This window comes from Suncus etruscus, chromosome 6 (assembly GCF_024139225.1).
Source record: "Suncus etruscus isolate mSunEtr1 chromosome 6, mSunEtr1.pri.cur, whole genome shotgun sequence".
Taxonomy (NCBI): Eukaryota; Metazoa; Chordata; class Mammalia; order Eulipotyphla; family Soricidae; genus Suncus; species Suncus etruscus.
The window spans coordinates 136,946,687-136,960,721 of NC_064853.1; the positions used below are offsets into that span (position 1 = coordinate 136,946,687).

The 14,035-nt window shown below is 36.6% G+C and overlaps 1 protein-coding gene across 1 annotated transcript in view; it reads left to right on the forward strand.

Moving 5' to 3' along the window:
* The first annotated feature begins 361 nt into the window (after positions 1-361).
* Positions 362-14,035, forward strand: part of NREP (neuronal regeneration related protein) — a 29,235-nt gene continuing 15,561 nt past the window's right edge. Inside the window, exon 1 of the mRNA XM_049776112.1 lies at positions 362-447. Within this exon, the coding sequence (XP_049632069.1) occupies positions 445-447 (3 nt within the window). The 5' untranslated portion in view covers positions 362-444. The remainder of the gene's footprint in view (positions 448-14,035) is intronic.

A 14,035-nucleotide genomic window follows, 5' to 3' on the forward strand; every position in this document is an offset into this window, starting at 1 on the left:
GTGTTGGTTGCAAATATACTGCCAGTAGTATGTCTGGGAACAAAGAGCAGCCAGCAAACCATCTATTTTTATCACTTGGTTCCACTTTTAAGTTGCTACGCTTTCGAACTCCTGCAATTTCAAGATGAACCCAAAACTAAAAATAGCCAGCGACTGTAATGCCTAGTACTAAGAATTCCTTTGTCCCTTTAAGCTGTCCACCACTTGGAAAGCTCTTTCAGAAGCCCCAGTGACTTCAGTAATTTGTTTGTAACATCTTAACCATAGAAAACGGTTGTTTTTTTGTTTTTTGGTCTTTTTTTGTCAGTCAGTTGCAGAGAGACATTTTTCATTGGTTGATTTGTGGTGAAGTGATTTGTCTACTTGTATTTAAACCTATTTTGCAGGTTGGTCGTGGACTGAAGACAAGGAGGTCGCAGGCCAAGACTGATTTCGATTCTCAAAATGGTAAGACTTGGCCATGGGAGGAGATTCTCTGGAGCTTCTTATCAATCCTTGTTACATCTAAATCTCAACCACCCACCTTCACCCGCCCAGCCCTGTCTGAGCCTTTCATTGTTCCAATCACCTGACCTTTCATGCTTCTCTCCAGCCTGTGGGAGCTTTGCAGTGCAGCAAGCCATTCATATAAATTGAACTGGTGAAATCGAGCTTTTGATTTTCAATAATTTTGAATAAAACCCTAAAATTCCTCTCACAGAAGTAAACATGTAATTACCCACAGACACTGTTCCGTTCTGTAGAAGAGTGAGGTATCGGGTGTTCAAACAAAGCAATGCGTCTTCTGCTGGAGATAGTCAGAGCCCATCCAGGAAAAATGACAGATACAGTGTCTGCTGCCCTTAGGAGTCATAGAAAGAGGATGGGGTTTTCTATTAATGCTTGCGTCACAGAAACATTTGCATTTAGGGTTGGTTTGTAACTCTGTCTGATAGAGATCTTTTCAGTCAATCATGTGATCCTCTCAGTTAACTATGTCTGAAAAGCATGACGCATAGAGCTAACAGTGTGATTGTTTTATAATTAAGAAAAGAAATAGGGGGGATACTCATAAAAATCAGCAAAATAAATATAGTCAGCTATGAACATACTTTTCTCTTTGGAAATAAGGTTGCTCTAATTTATCTTTCAAAACTGTCATAAAACTTTTCAGTTAAATACACTGTCCTACTGTAGATGTTTTAAAGCATTTCAAACACCTATTTTTTTTTCTTTCAAATAGGGGTGTAATTTAATGAATCAAAATTCAACCTCACAGCCATTTTCTTTGAAAATAACCCAAGTATAAACTTTTCAAGCCAAAAATAAATTTGTTGAATTTAATGTATAATAAAAACGTCTTGCTTCTTGTGTATACCCAACCAGGCATTTAAACAGGTAATAATAAGCACCAAATAAAATATGCTTGTTTGGATTTAGGCTATATGAATAATTTAATGACAGGTGGGTCTACCCATTCTAAGGGCAAAAGTGATGAACATAAGGGGTTTGGTGGGTGAAAAAAAAGTGATGAACATAAAATTCAACTAAGCAGTGTTGTGTATTTTTTTTTTTGTAAAGTGTTCTGGCCTTCAGATTAAGTTCCTAATTAACATGGAATACTAGAATTGTAAAAATATTAATCTCTGGAAAGTATTTTTATTGAATCATCTTTTACTGTAACTGATCACATCAACTTGTATTCCAGGTCTTTATTTCAGAGTCTCAGCCTCTTTGTCACCATAGAGAGACCACAAAGCTTCAAGTATGTTGTATTCTTTTGGATGGCCAGTTCAGTTAAACTTGACCACTGACCTTGGTAAAACAAACCCTCTAGATAAAGCTCACAGAATAAAAATCATATTTCAGAGCAGTAAATGGAGTGATCTTTGTAGAAAGCAAGCTTGATCTCCAATACTGACAATAAATGTTGGAAAATTTTGAATTCAGAAGAACACAATCAAATTATTACTACCTGTTGTTAATTTCTCATAGTTGTCATGTAAGCAGAATGAGAAATCACAATTTGTTGTTCTTGGAAGGAATTTTATTCATGGAAAAATTCTCACAACTTTTTGTGATCCTTTCATCACAATATCAGTCCCTTTTGGCACAAGTCCATTGCCTGAAATGAAACCACCAACAATTATTTTCTGTGGGTGATTCCAAGTAACTTTCTAGCAATTCTCATGTTCCGGGAAGGCCCCAGCTCTTAAAAGTCTTTGTAAATATTAAGTGGGAACAAAATTGTCATTATCACTTTTAAAATTGACATGGTTCAAATATACACACCTCTTCTTTAACTCTTTTGACAAACTGACGTATTGTTATTTTCTTTCCTTGAATAGACTTCATCTATGAAACAAATTTACAGAGTTAAAATTTAGTCCACAGACAATAAAAAAATATGCTGATTAAGTAATCAGTAATCAGTGTATTTAACACCTGATCACTGGTGGAAAACACTTAAATAAGCCTTTTGTTTTAAACAACTATTTTCAATTTTTGCATAGTTAAAAAAACCTTTAAAGAGGATATAATTTTTATATATTTAGTCTGCCTAGTAAAGTTCTATTTCAAAAATGAGTTATAGTATTCCAAATATTTCATTTCTTTGTAGGAAATTCTGTTTTCAGAACCATGCACTGTGATGCAATATGTAGATATTTTGTGTACCCTAAATGATAATGTTTCTCAACAATAACCTGAAAGATTCTCAAAAATCCTAAATGCCTTTACAAATGGAACTGCCTGATTCAGTTCCAGGGGACACTAGTCAGAGGATTCTGGGGTTTGGGTAGGGGGGACAGGAGCTTTTAGAACATAGGTTGGAGCTGGGTACTGTATACATCAACTTCACTCTGTTGGGATACCTAGGGCTTTGAAATGCTGATTGCTATGAAAGTTTTTATTTTAAATCTGTTTTACTGTATATTAATTAATGTTTTCAGGAGATCATTTTACCACTGATTAATTTCTAACAAATATGCCTTTACAGTTATTTTTTTTGCATTTAGCAGCATATTATGAGTCATAAGAAATCTTCATATCTCCTTATATTTAACTTTCTCACTGCTTTAATTTCTCAGTTTTTATATGTATGCCAATAGTATTTATTTGGGTAATTATTTTAAAGTTATTTGCATCAGATAAGCGAATAAGAAAACATTTCAAATGAATAGATGATCTCAGTGAGTAATTTTCTTAAATATAGCAATCTAATATACCAAAGTTTTATCCTGATTTCAACCCTACTACTCATTGCCACTTAAACTTGCCTCAAGGTATATGGATAGCATGCAGTCAAGGTGGCTTATGAAAAAGGAGCTCTCTATGTTTTAACAGTGACCCAAGAAGGAATAGGAATGATTTAAATTCTCTCTGACACTGCTGTTGAGCTTCTGAAAAACATGAGTTGATTCCATGGTATCAGCATAGAGATTTGCTTTCTGAAGTAGCAATTCATGGGTCTTCCAGAAACTAGCAGTAATTTCTTTACTAATATAAGGTTTCCTTGTGTAAAGAGAAGAGAAAGATTGAGGAGGAATGGACTCTTATTGTTATTTACGTGGTTATCTGATGCAAAATTATAAATTACTCATTGACTCTTGATTGGGAAGATACGAAAAATATCTAGGAAAGTTAGTTTTTATTTCATTTTAACTTTATTTTCTCTTTTATTAGGCCTTTGTACTACACCTTGATGTGGGAAATATAAAATTGGTAAATTAGGAAGGACTATCTAGTTTTAACTCCATTTTATCTTCTTGATGTATGTAGATTATACAAGCAAGAGACAGTATTTAATCAGAAATGTTGGAGTAAATAATTGTTCAAAGTGTTATTCTATTTTAACTGAAGCAATTCTTTAAAAGTGATATTCATTAATTTGCTAAAGAGATTCAGAGATTCATTAATATACTAAAAGATTTGAGAATTTTAAATCCCAAGACATGTCATTGTGAACTTGGAAAAACACTTCGAAAATGTAAGTACTGAGTAATTTCCAGATTATAAATTTGTACATTATGTTTTTGAATATTAAACATAAATTTTGTACATTACATTAAGTCAGATCTGCCTCGATCAGTCTGAGAATCCTTAGAATAATTTCCGGGCTGTCCTTAGTCTTGCATACTTTTGTTAGTACTTGGCTTTGGTTCTCAACCTTCTATACAAATGTAGACCAGGGTATGAAACTACTGCTTTGAGGCCTTTTACTCATAAATAAAGTGAAATGTAGAGTTGAGGTAGTAATCTGACTCATTTGCTTAACAGACAAAAATCTTGATTTTTGTTTAATTCTTTGTTGCCAGAGTTGTTAGGCAGTGGGATTTTCTATATGATTCCTTTATGACAAAGTGAAAGATATAGTGGATCCAACTTGAGGATACCAGAGGAAAAAGTATTAAATGTTCTTGGATTATGTCATCTTGACTAATAAAATCAAAATTTCAGTTTAAACTGTTCCTTTGTTTTGAACTGGAGAGCAAGTCAACCATAAATCTCAGCCCACATCTCTAGAAATGATTGATGACAATATATCATTTATTGGGTCCAAGGTTAGATTGAAATGCATATTTCTAGACATATTTTGTACCTAGAGGCGCTTCAAAAATTTCTCATTTCAATAATTTAAAATGGTAGTTAACATGGATGTGACAGTAGATTACACTATTTGGTTGGGGCCAACGCGAAGTATTTTGTAACCTTATCTTCTTTAAAAAGGCTAGGAAGTTGAAGGAAAGGTAATTTTTTCAAACAAAATTAATTTCCATTATTCATAAGAGAAAAGGACTGAGATTAAGATGTAATGACGGTTCCAAAGCATGATTTTTCTCTGCAGGAGCACTGGGTTTGATCTTTGGCACTAAATGGTCTCGAAGCACCCGCAGGTGACCCAGAGCAAACAGGCCATTAAAGCCACATGCCAAGAAAGGGTAACTTGTGATTTGCTCACTTTTGCCAATGTTTAGAACCATGCTGAGAAACCTTCTAAAGATCTAACCACTAGATTTGATGTAGTGAAGAGGCACAAAGGTCTCAACAACTTTTCCTATAGCCATAAAAATCTTTTTGCTTTATTTTCAGTTTGGGAAGTGTAGAACCATCTCTTAAATCTTGTGGAATCCTATTCTGTGATGTGGAATGATCCTAAGCATATAAGCGTGACATACCTGAAATTATTGAAGAGAATGAGAAGGGTTTGAGGGATTATGCATCTGCTTGCATATCAGTCGAAAAAGCTGATGATTTAATTTGCATTTGTTTTAACATCTGACTTTACCATCTGGATTTAGGTTTTACCTGTGGGATTAGGTCTACATGCAAAAAAAAAAAATCTTCGCAATGTAATACAGTGTAGTCTGATTACAAAAGATAAAATGTCCATAAAATATTATTGAGGACTGGGGACTAAAGGTCTGGGACAAAACTGTTTTGAAGTAAGAAAGAAAATTATTCTGAGCCAGAGATGGCAAAGATACTTCTGTTACACTTGTGGTAGGTAGGTAATGAAATTCGACAGTCATGGGGTGTTAAAGTCTTCAGTACAATGTTTTGTCCAAAAACTAATTGGGGTCAACACAAGATTTGAAAACTAGAAATATGTTATTTGAGAGCAGGAACTGTGTCTTATTAGTCTTCTAATCTATAGGTCATAGTATTTGCTATTTTATTGTTCATAATAAATTACAATGAAAGAATAAGTTAAGACTATGAATTGGTTTGAGGAGATAGTTCAAGTGAGATAGCATATGCCTACTATGTTCAAGCCTCTGACAACACATGGTTCTCTGAGCATTGCTGAGTGTAGTTGTGGCCTTGAGCATGTTTAATTTTTTATATTAGTTGCAACCTCCTGTGGGGGACCCCCGACCCGCGGGGGTGTGGAAATGAAGGTTGCTAGTTATTCGTGGGTTTGCCCGAGCAGAACCGACTTGTGAAGAAAAACTTGAGAAGTTAGTAAGAGAAGCCCTCAAGACAACACATGCTGTTCAAAAGGGAAGTTTATTTTTGGGGGATCAACTTTTAAGGGCTGAAATATGTCAGAGGGTGTTACGGGTTTTTCCACCAATTACAATTACAAGCATTCATTAGCATAAGCTGGAGCAGGTAATAGGGAGGGGCAAAGAGGTAGAGAGCACGTTTTACCTGAAAGCATAAGATTCAAACAGAGTTCTATAAATTTTACTCAACAAGCATAAATAGAACATCAGCTGTAATCCTAATAACCTTTTGCTAACACAAAGGCAAGTTGCTCTATATTTTTCTTTCTGGCTGGATGTATTGGGCTGCTTTGAATTACTTTAGTATTTGTCTATTTCCTTTGTTTTCAAGGCATGGGCGCCTTTGGTCACGTGGGTGACAAGATTAGGAATTACTGAGGTGTCCTATGTTCTAGGTTTCATCAGCTAGGCTCCCCACAATTAGTATAGTTTAGATAATAGGGCTACAAAATAATGTTCCAAGACTCCATCATTGATGTATCAAGTTACTGTACATTCTTGTCCCCTCTTACTGAAATGCCAGGAACCTACCTCTATTTTTATTATCATTCAGTCACCATTTCTTAACCCCCTTTCCAAGCTCCCACAATTATTTATTGGTTACCAGTTATGGTTTTTGGTTCATACTGCTGCCTTCCTTAGCACTGCCTTTGTGCTCCAGACCCTCTGTTTATCCTGGCGACCTATTGGTTCCCCTCACTATTTAAGTACATTTTGAATAGAAGGCAGAATATTTCAGAGACATAATAGCACAATTCAAGCATGACCATGTTTTTTATTCTGCTATAGGGACTGCCTTGTTCCTATGTCTCTTTGTTGTCCAAGACAGACTTTACAAACTAGACCTAGACATCAAGGATGACCCAGGAACTGAACAGGATTTTAGAAGTGACCATGCTCTCAGTAAAAATTCATTGTGCTGAATAAGGAAAAGAGCCACAGAGGACACCAGTGATCACAGGTGCATGTGTGCGAACACTTGTGCTCACTCTCAATTGGGCTGGGATGGAATGGTAGAGAGAAAGTCTGTAACTCAGAGGAATTGAGTAGTCAGCAGATTAATCTGTTTCTCTTGAAGTGAGAGCACCTCCAGGGGTTGACCCAGCAAACCCAGCAGTGTCCATTTGATCTGACTGTTGCTCTTTTACTGTTGTGGGAAATGAGGTATCATAATAATAACCTTCTGTGAGACTTGAGGGTGCAGCTATATCCTAGTCAGTTGCAACTGTGTGTTCCCAGCATGGTTTCTCTTTTCTTCCTGATTGGTAGACATATTTACCAAACTTTTGAGCCAACATTGATGTCATCTTAAAATTGTTTATAATCTGAGCCCCACAATAGTCTGCTCACTAAAGGGAATTTTATAACTTGATATATAGGAAAGTTAGGAAGGCAAGAGCAAGTCATATTTTAGAATTTCCTCTGGATACAGCACTTCAAATGCATTAGCTGCATGTTTTTCACCACAAAATATTTTTAGTAGCTCTTTTAGTGTCTTCACTGAGATTGGCTTTATCCCTGAGTTTCTCACTAAGAATGATCTAAGTAAGCATGGCTTCTTGAATTCTAATACTTATTCCATACCTTTTTTTGTCTCATTCTAACTGCTGTGTTTAGACTCTCAGAAACTGAATTTCTGTACTGATCACCTAGTCTAGTGTCTATGAGAAGTAGTCCTTTATTTCTCTCCAGGAGGGAACATATTTTTTTTTTACTTAGAAACCAAGTCACTTATTCTAAATGTGCCCAGGTGTCCCTCGTTTTGTGGATTTGCTTACTCAGTCCTAGAAAGAATGATCTCTACACAAAACACAGCTAGTATTCTAGACAGAACTGAAATGACAATTTCCCATGAAACTCTCCCCTAGGAAAACCAGCATGAACAATCTCACATTGCTCTGAATTCTCATCTTACAACTTTCTGTTTATAACTGGCATTTTTCTGCCCGTGTTTCTCTCCTCTGACATTGTAAATTCAGAACAGGAATGTCAACTTTCTTACCTGAGCATCAGCCCTCACTTGTTGGTAGCAGGTGAAATGGTACTGCTTGGGGTCAGTGGGTAGGACAGTTGTCTTGCATGCAGCTGGCCTGGGTTCAATCCCTGGCATCCCAAATGGTTGCTGAGCCCACCAGGAATGATTCCTTAGCATAGAGACAGGAGTAACAATCCCTGAGCGCTGCCAGGCATGGCTCAAAATTTCAAAAGATGGTATTTTTGTGTTAGCCTTTCATGATGGTGAATTTAGATGTAGCAAATTTTCATCATGGACTGGGAACCCTGGCAAAACTCATAGAATGAAATGCTATTTTTGAAGTGGGAGGAAATCCTAAAAATCATGCTGTAATAGGATCTGGGAACATATATCAAGTCCCTGAGTCAGTCTGATGGTTGTCCCAGCTGTTGCCCAGTATCCACTCAAGATGCGATGTGTAAGTGATCAATACAGATAACCAGTGCTTTGGTTCATTAACATATGGAGCTCATTTTTAACCAAGCAGAACCAAGTGTCTTATTTTGATGAGCCAAATTGCAATACTTTCCAGTTATAATAGTTCAGATTCTAAAGAGGCTCTAGAGAAGATGAGCACATAGAGATGATTTTACTATTCAAAAGCCCTTTTCATTGAATGTTTTAAAGGGGCCCATGTTAGGGAGAAAGTCTGTGCTCCCTTCTATCCTCCTTTAGATGAAAGGAATTCCAGGAGAGCCCAGGAAGTTCCTTTGGTGTGGTCTGCTGAAAGAGGATTCTACTTAGAAAGAGTCAATGACACATCTCATCCACAACACTAGCAGAAGGGCACACTCTTCTCTAAGTTGTTGGTGGGTTTCCTTCAGTAATTACAATTTATGTCTCAGCAGTCCAATTGTGGCAGTAGATCAAAATCTGTTCTCATTACACAATGGTATAAAATATTCAACAAAATAACTGTACTGGGGCCAGAGACTTAATAGAATAAGTAGGACATTTGCCATGTCCATAGCCAATCCAAGGTCCATCCCCAGATCCCATGAGGTACCCTGAGCACAGATCCAGGAGAAAGCCCTGAGCATAGCTGTGAAAAGCCCAAAAATAAACCAAGGAAAAAGAAACAAAGACTGTCCTTAGAACAGTTTCTAATCTAAGTTATTTGATTAAAAGTGTTAAATGTAATGTAGTAAAGGGTGAATTCCTAGATCACCCTTGACCCTAGAGTTGAGGCAGAAAAGGTGAGATATCGAGGGAGGATAGAGGAAAATGAGAAAGGAAAAGAATGTGGGAACAAGGATTGGTCCTTTGGTTATTCTGGTGATGTTGGAGAGTGGTAGACCTGTATGTCCAAAGCACAGACTTAGCAACATTGAAAACATGAGGTCGAAGCTGCAACCACTGAACTTTGTAATATTTCTGTCAAGCTGGCAAGTGGGATGGGGTGGGGGATGCATCGATGGAATATGGGTACATTGGTGGAGGGAAGTTGACACTAATAGTATTGGCGTTGGAATATTACATGCCTAAAACTCAATTTTTGAAAATCATGATTCTTTAAATAAACTATAAATAAAAACAAGTGTTTGGGGTCAGAGCAATAGTCTTGTAGGTAAGGTGCTCCCCAGAACCCACCAGTAGTGATCCCTGAGCTCAGAGCCAGGAGTAAATCCTGAACACAGCCTGCTTTAACCCCAAAACAACTAACCAAAAAAGTGTTAAGATTACCTAATTGGAGGCATTTTCATATTTACATTTGTTTTAGGCTGTTTGACCCTTCTTACTTTGATAGGTTGAAATGCTAGTGTTTTGTCTGTGTATAAAAAAAGCCACAAGCTTTTTCAAGTTCTGAGAAGAAGGAAAAGATACAGAGAGTGTTACCAATGAAAGGCAGGCCTATTTTGCCCTGTTAACGTTCAGATTGGGAACTGGAGTTGTGTTTAAAATGGGTTCAGATGTTTTAAGGACACTTTTGGAGAGTGAAGTCACTTTCAAGTACAGATTCTAGTCTTGGATTTGAAAAATCAGAAATTAGGGGGAAATAATGAATCTTTGGCAACCAATTGTCAGAAACATTAGGATAAACTAGTCAGTAATTGGATAGACAAAACTTACCTGTGGACATAACTCAAGTAAAGACATTAAGTACATTAAGAAAATTAAGTCATCCTAGTGAAAAATAACCAAAGTCTTATTTGGACGGTGACTTCAAAGTCTTTTTCATCACCTTTGTGAGCATTACTGAATATTACATTCTGGTGTGTTATGGGAATTTAACAGGAACTGGTTGCATACATTGCCTGGTGCCTGCTGTACTTTCTTTGGATTCAAGTCATACTGAATGAAGAGATGAAAAGACACTATTTAAAACATGCATTTTCAGAAACAGCAGATTGGAATTTGAAAAGAAGACACTCTTTGATGATTTGGTTGTAAAATCTTTGGGAAAAATATTTTTCTTGCTTCTTTAGTACTTTGAGCCCAAACTGGATCGAAAGCTACTACCAAATTTCTATTACTTCACATAAAGCAAATGCTTAGTAAAACTTGACTTAAGTTTTGGAGAGTTGAGATGACCTACTCAACTGGTTTGACTTCAAATCTTCTCCACATCTTGTTCATAATTCTGAATCTTATTAACTGCATTTGACTTTCTGAAATCTGAATTCCTGATCCTAGTCAAGCTTCTATTTCGAGACTGCCCTGTGGATACTTATTTCTAACTGTCCTTAGGAAGTGCCTCTGAGCCATTAATATTTTGTTCATGTCTGAATAATGGAGTCTTAACTTGTTTTGATCTTGTGATCAAGGTCTGAGAGCTGAGACTATCTTTTTCATTTAATCTTCAGCATACCCCCCACAAGGATTGTTTTTTAAATTTTAATTTTTTATGAGATTTGACAGTCTGTACTATCACAATCAATTCAGACATTAAACTTGTTCTGTGGCATCACTAAGACAGTACATCTGATAATGTAAAATTTTGCTCAGTATACCAGCTGTTCTTACATTATTTAGACCTCAGAGGAACACCACATTTTGGGGCTGTGCTTTTATACATCCTTTACCATAATCAGAGTATCAACTACTACTTAACCTTGTTTTTTGCTCACTGTGACTACAAATATATTTACAAATAATGTGAGGTATGTTACCCATCTCCTTTCTAATTTCCTCTGTTTGTAACAGAGGTGGGGTGTTAAATTTCTTTCTTTTTTGTTTTTTAATTATTGACCTAAGTAGTTTTCACACTGCTTTTCTGGTTAAACATCTGCTTTGCTTGCAAGGAGAGACCCAAGTGCAATCCCTAACACCGCAACAGAATCAAAGTCCTGAAGTTGTTCAGAGCATCCTTACTCCTAATGCGGAGCATAACTGGCCACAGGAAAACAAACATGCAAGCATCTTCTCATAGTGCTGAAATTTTATCTTTTGTCTAAATTTTAGGCATTATGATTTAGAATACTCCTAATGGCAGAGTTTCAGGCACAGCACTTTCCACTACTGCTACCATCTGAATGTCTGCTTTCCCCATGCTAAGTTATTTCTGAGAGATGCTACTTTGCAGAAACACAGGCAGAATACCTGCATATCCTGGGCAAGGGGATTCATTCTTGACAGCAGATATTAGGAATTCATCTGAATATCCTCACAAGGACATCAACAACGGAAATGACCGGAAGTTCCGGGGGGTGTGAAGAGCAGGCCTACCACTCTGGGGACTTCTGGGGAAGTACAGAGAAGATGGATAATGACTGTCTGAGAGGCGGAGAGATGGCTAACAGCTTGTCCTTCATTTATTTGCCTTGTGACTTCTGGTAGGTTCCCTGACTCCTCAGAATTCATTTAGTGACTGTGATAACTACCCAGGCCTACCACTTTGCCTGACCCTGTTGCCAGCAGCAATGTATAGATATAGATTATCTATGTATCATCTATCATCTCAAATGTCTATATCCTTGCAACAGTACTGTAAAAATTAAATGGCTGCACCTGCAAAACATTTAAAGAAAGATATAAGGACATAATCAATTCTGCTTTGCTACAACAAAAAAGCATCTCATATAATCCAAGTGCATCTAACAACTCCCACCCATGTAATGCTCGGAGTTCTTTTCCTGTGGAGAAAAGTGTTGATGTTTGATATGCAATAGAAGAAAGACTGACAGGAAATAAGTTGAAGTCAAGTCCAAGTATTTTCTTAGACTGTCACAGCTTGGAAGGCAGATCTGGATCTGATCTGTATTTTCAAGTTAAATTATAAGAGTATAAATGGACACGTTTCTTAGTTAATTTAGCCTTTAATTTGCAATTCCTTTTGCATTTACCTTCACAGCTCTAGGTATTTGGGTTTTTTTTTTTTTTTTTTTTTTTTGGTGACTTCCATCCAAAATATCTTCTGCTTTGGGTTGGTTCTATCCTCTTCTCTCTGCCCTCTGCCAGTTCTCTGTTTGCCTGCTTAGGTGCGACTTATGCTGAATCTAACCAGGCTCTGCTCAATAGAGTAGAAAATCCAGATGCTGTACTAAGGCTGCCCCCTCTTCCACCACACCACCCCCAATTATATATCTTTTCAACTCGTATACTTTTTGGTTTACAGTTTTATGGTGTATAGACTCCTGTTGACTTCACTTAGCACATCTACAAGATAATGTCTGGTATTATCTATTAGATTGGGCTATATTTTACCCATTTTAAAAACCCATATTCTTATAAAAAAAAAAGATAAGAGCTAGCCTCTGATTAAAACCATTTTAATACCTTGCTCCCTCAAAAAAAAAAATAACCAAACAAACCACTTTCCCTTTAAATTTGTGCTCTATTGAGAGCTGTTTTCTTTTGAAGTGATATCAATTTGTAAATGACCAATGTGGTGCAGCACAAGCATTGAACAGTGAAATGTCTTTTGCTAAATGTGGAGTGGTGTGCTCACCAACAGAAAAGTTATATTCAGACAGTTTGAGTAAGAGCACATAGGGAGAAAATATAGACTTTCTGGAAAATTTAGTTCAGAAATGTCCTCAAACAGAAAAGACAAACTCTCCTATTCTTATTCTTTCTGACCACAAAAAAAAAAAAAAAAAAAATCCAGAAGCCTTTTCTAGATGAATAAATGCTTATTTCACTAGTCTTTGATTGAAGACTTCAGCAAAAAAAATAGAATTTTTGAGTATTTGAGGGCTGGAGAGATAGTATGGCTGTAGGGTGCTGGTCCCCACTACCACCAGGAGGGATTCTCAGTGCAGAGATAGGAGCTAGTCCTATATACTGCTGGGTATGGCCTCAAAACAAGCAAAAAAAAGATTTTTTGAGTATCTTATTCTTCCATATTAAACTTATTTGTCAGATTTTCATTTGTAACAGTTCATTGGGACAAGAAACAAGGAAAAACAGCACTGTTATCACTTTTCTAGCTATTAAAAAGTAAAATCAGCATACCTGATTTATTCAAGCCAGCTAATAAAAGCAAAGTTAGGTGTGTCCAATTAATCTTGGAATGTGCTTAGATAAAATCTTGGTACTCCAGATGTCTGGTTACTGGAAAGCTTATCAACAGCATTATTATCTTTTATTTGTGGCTGAAAATATTTAAACTTTTACAAGTACACTTTGGTATATTGGGGCACAATATGGATGTTTTATTTTTTTAAGTATCTTAAAGTCAGAAATGTACTGTTTCTAATTTTTTATTTTATTTTTTTTAACTTCTGCCTATTCCCTGTTTCTAATTCTTGATTACAAATGAAAGGGAATTTTTGATAAGGGAATAAGGAGACCTCAGACTTGGAACTCTGATGAGTTAAGTAAATATCTCCTCTGGTTCCACTCCAGGGAAGTAAAAGAATTTTTTTTTTTGTTAACATATGCATTAGGGGGGACCGGGGAGATAGCATGGAGGTAAAGTGTTTGCTTGCATGCAGAAGGACGGTGGTTCAAATCCCGGCATCCCATATGGTCCCCCAAGCGTGCCAGGAGCGATTTCTGAGCGTACAGCCAGGAGTAATCCCTGAGAGCTGCCGGGTGTGGCCCAAAAACCAAAAATAAATAAATAAATAAATAAATAAACATATGCATTAGG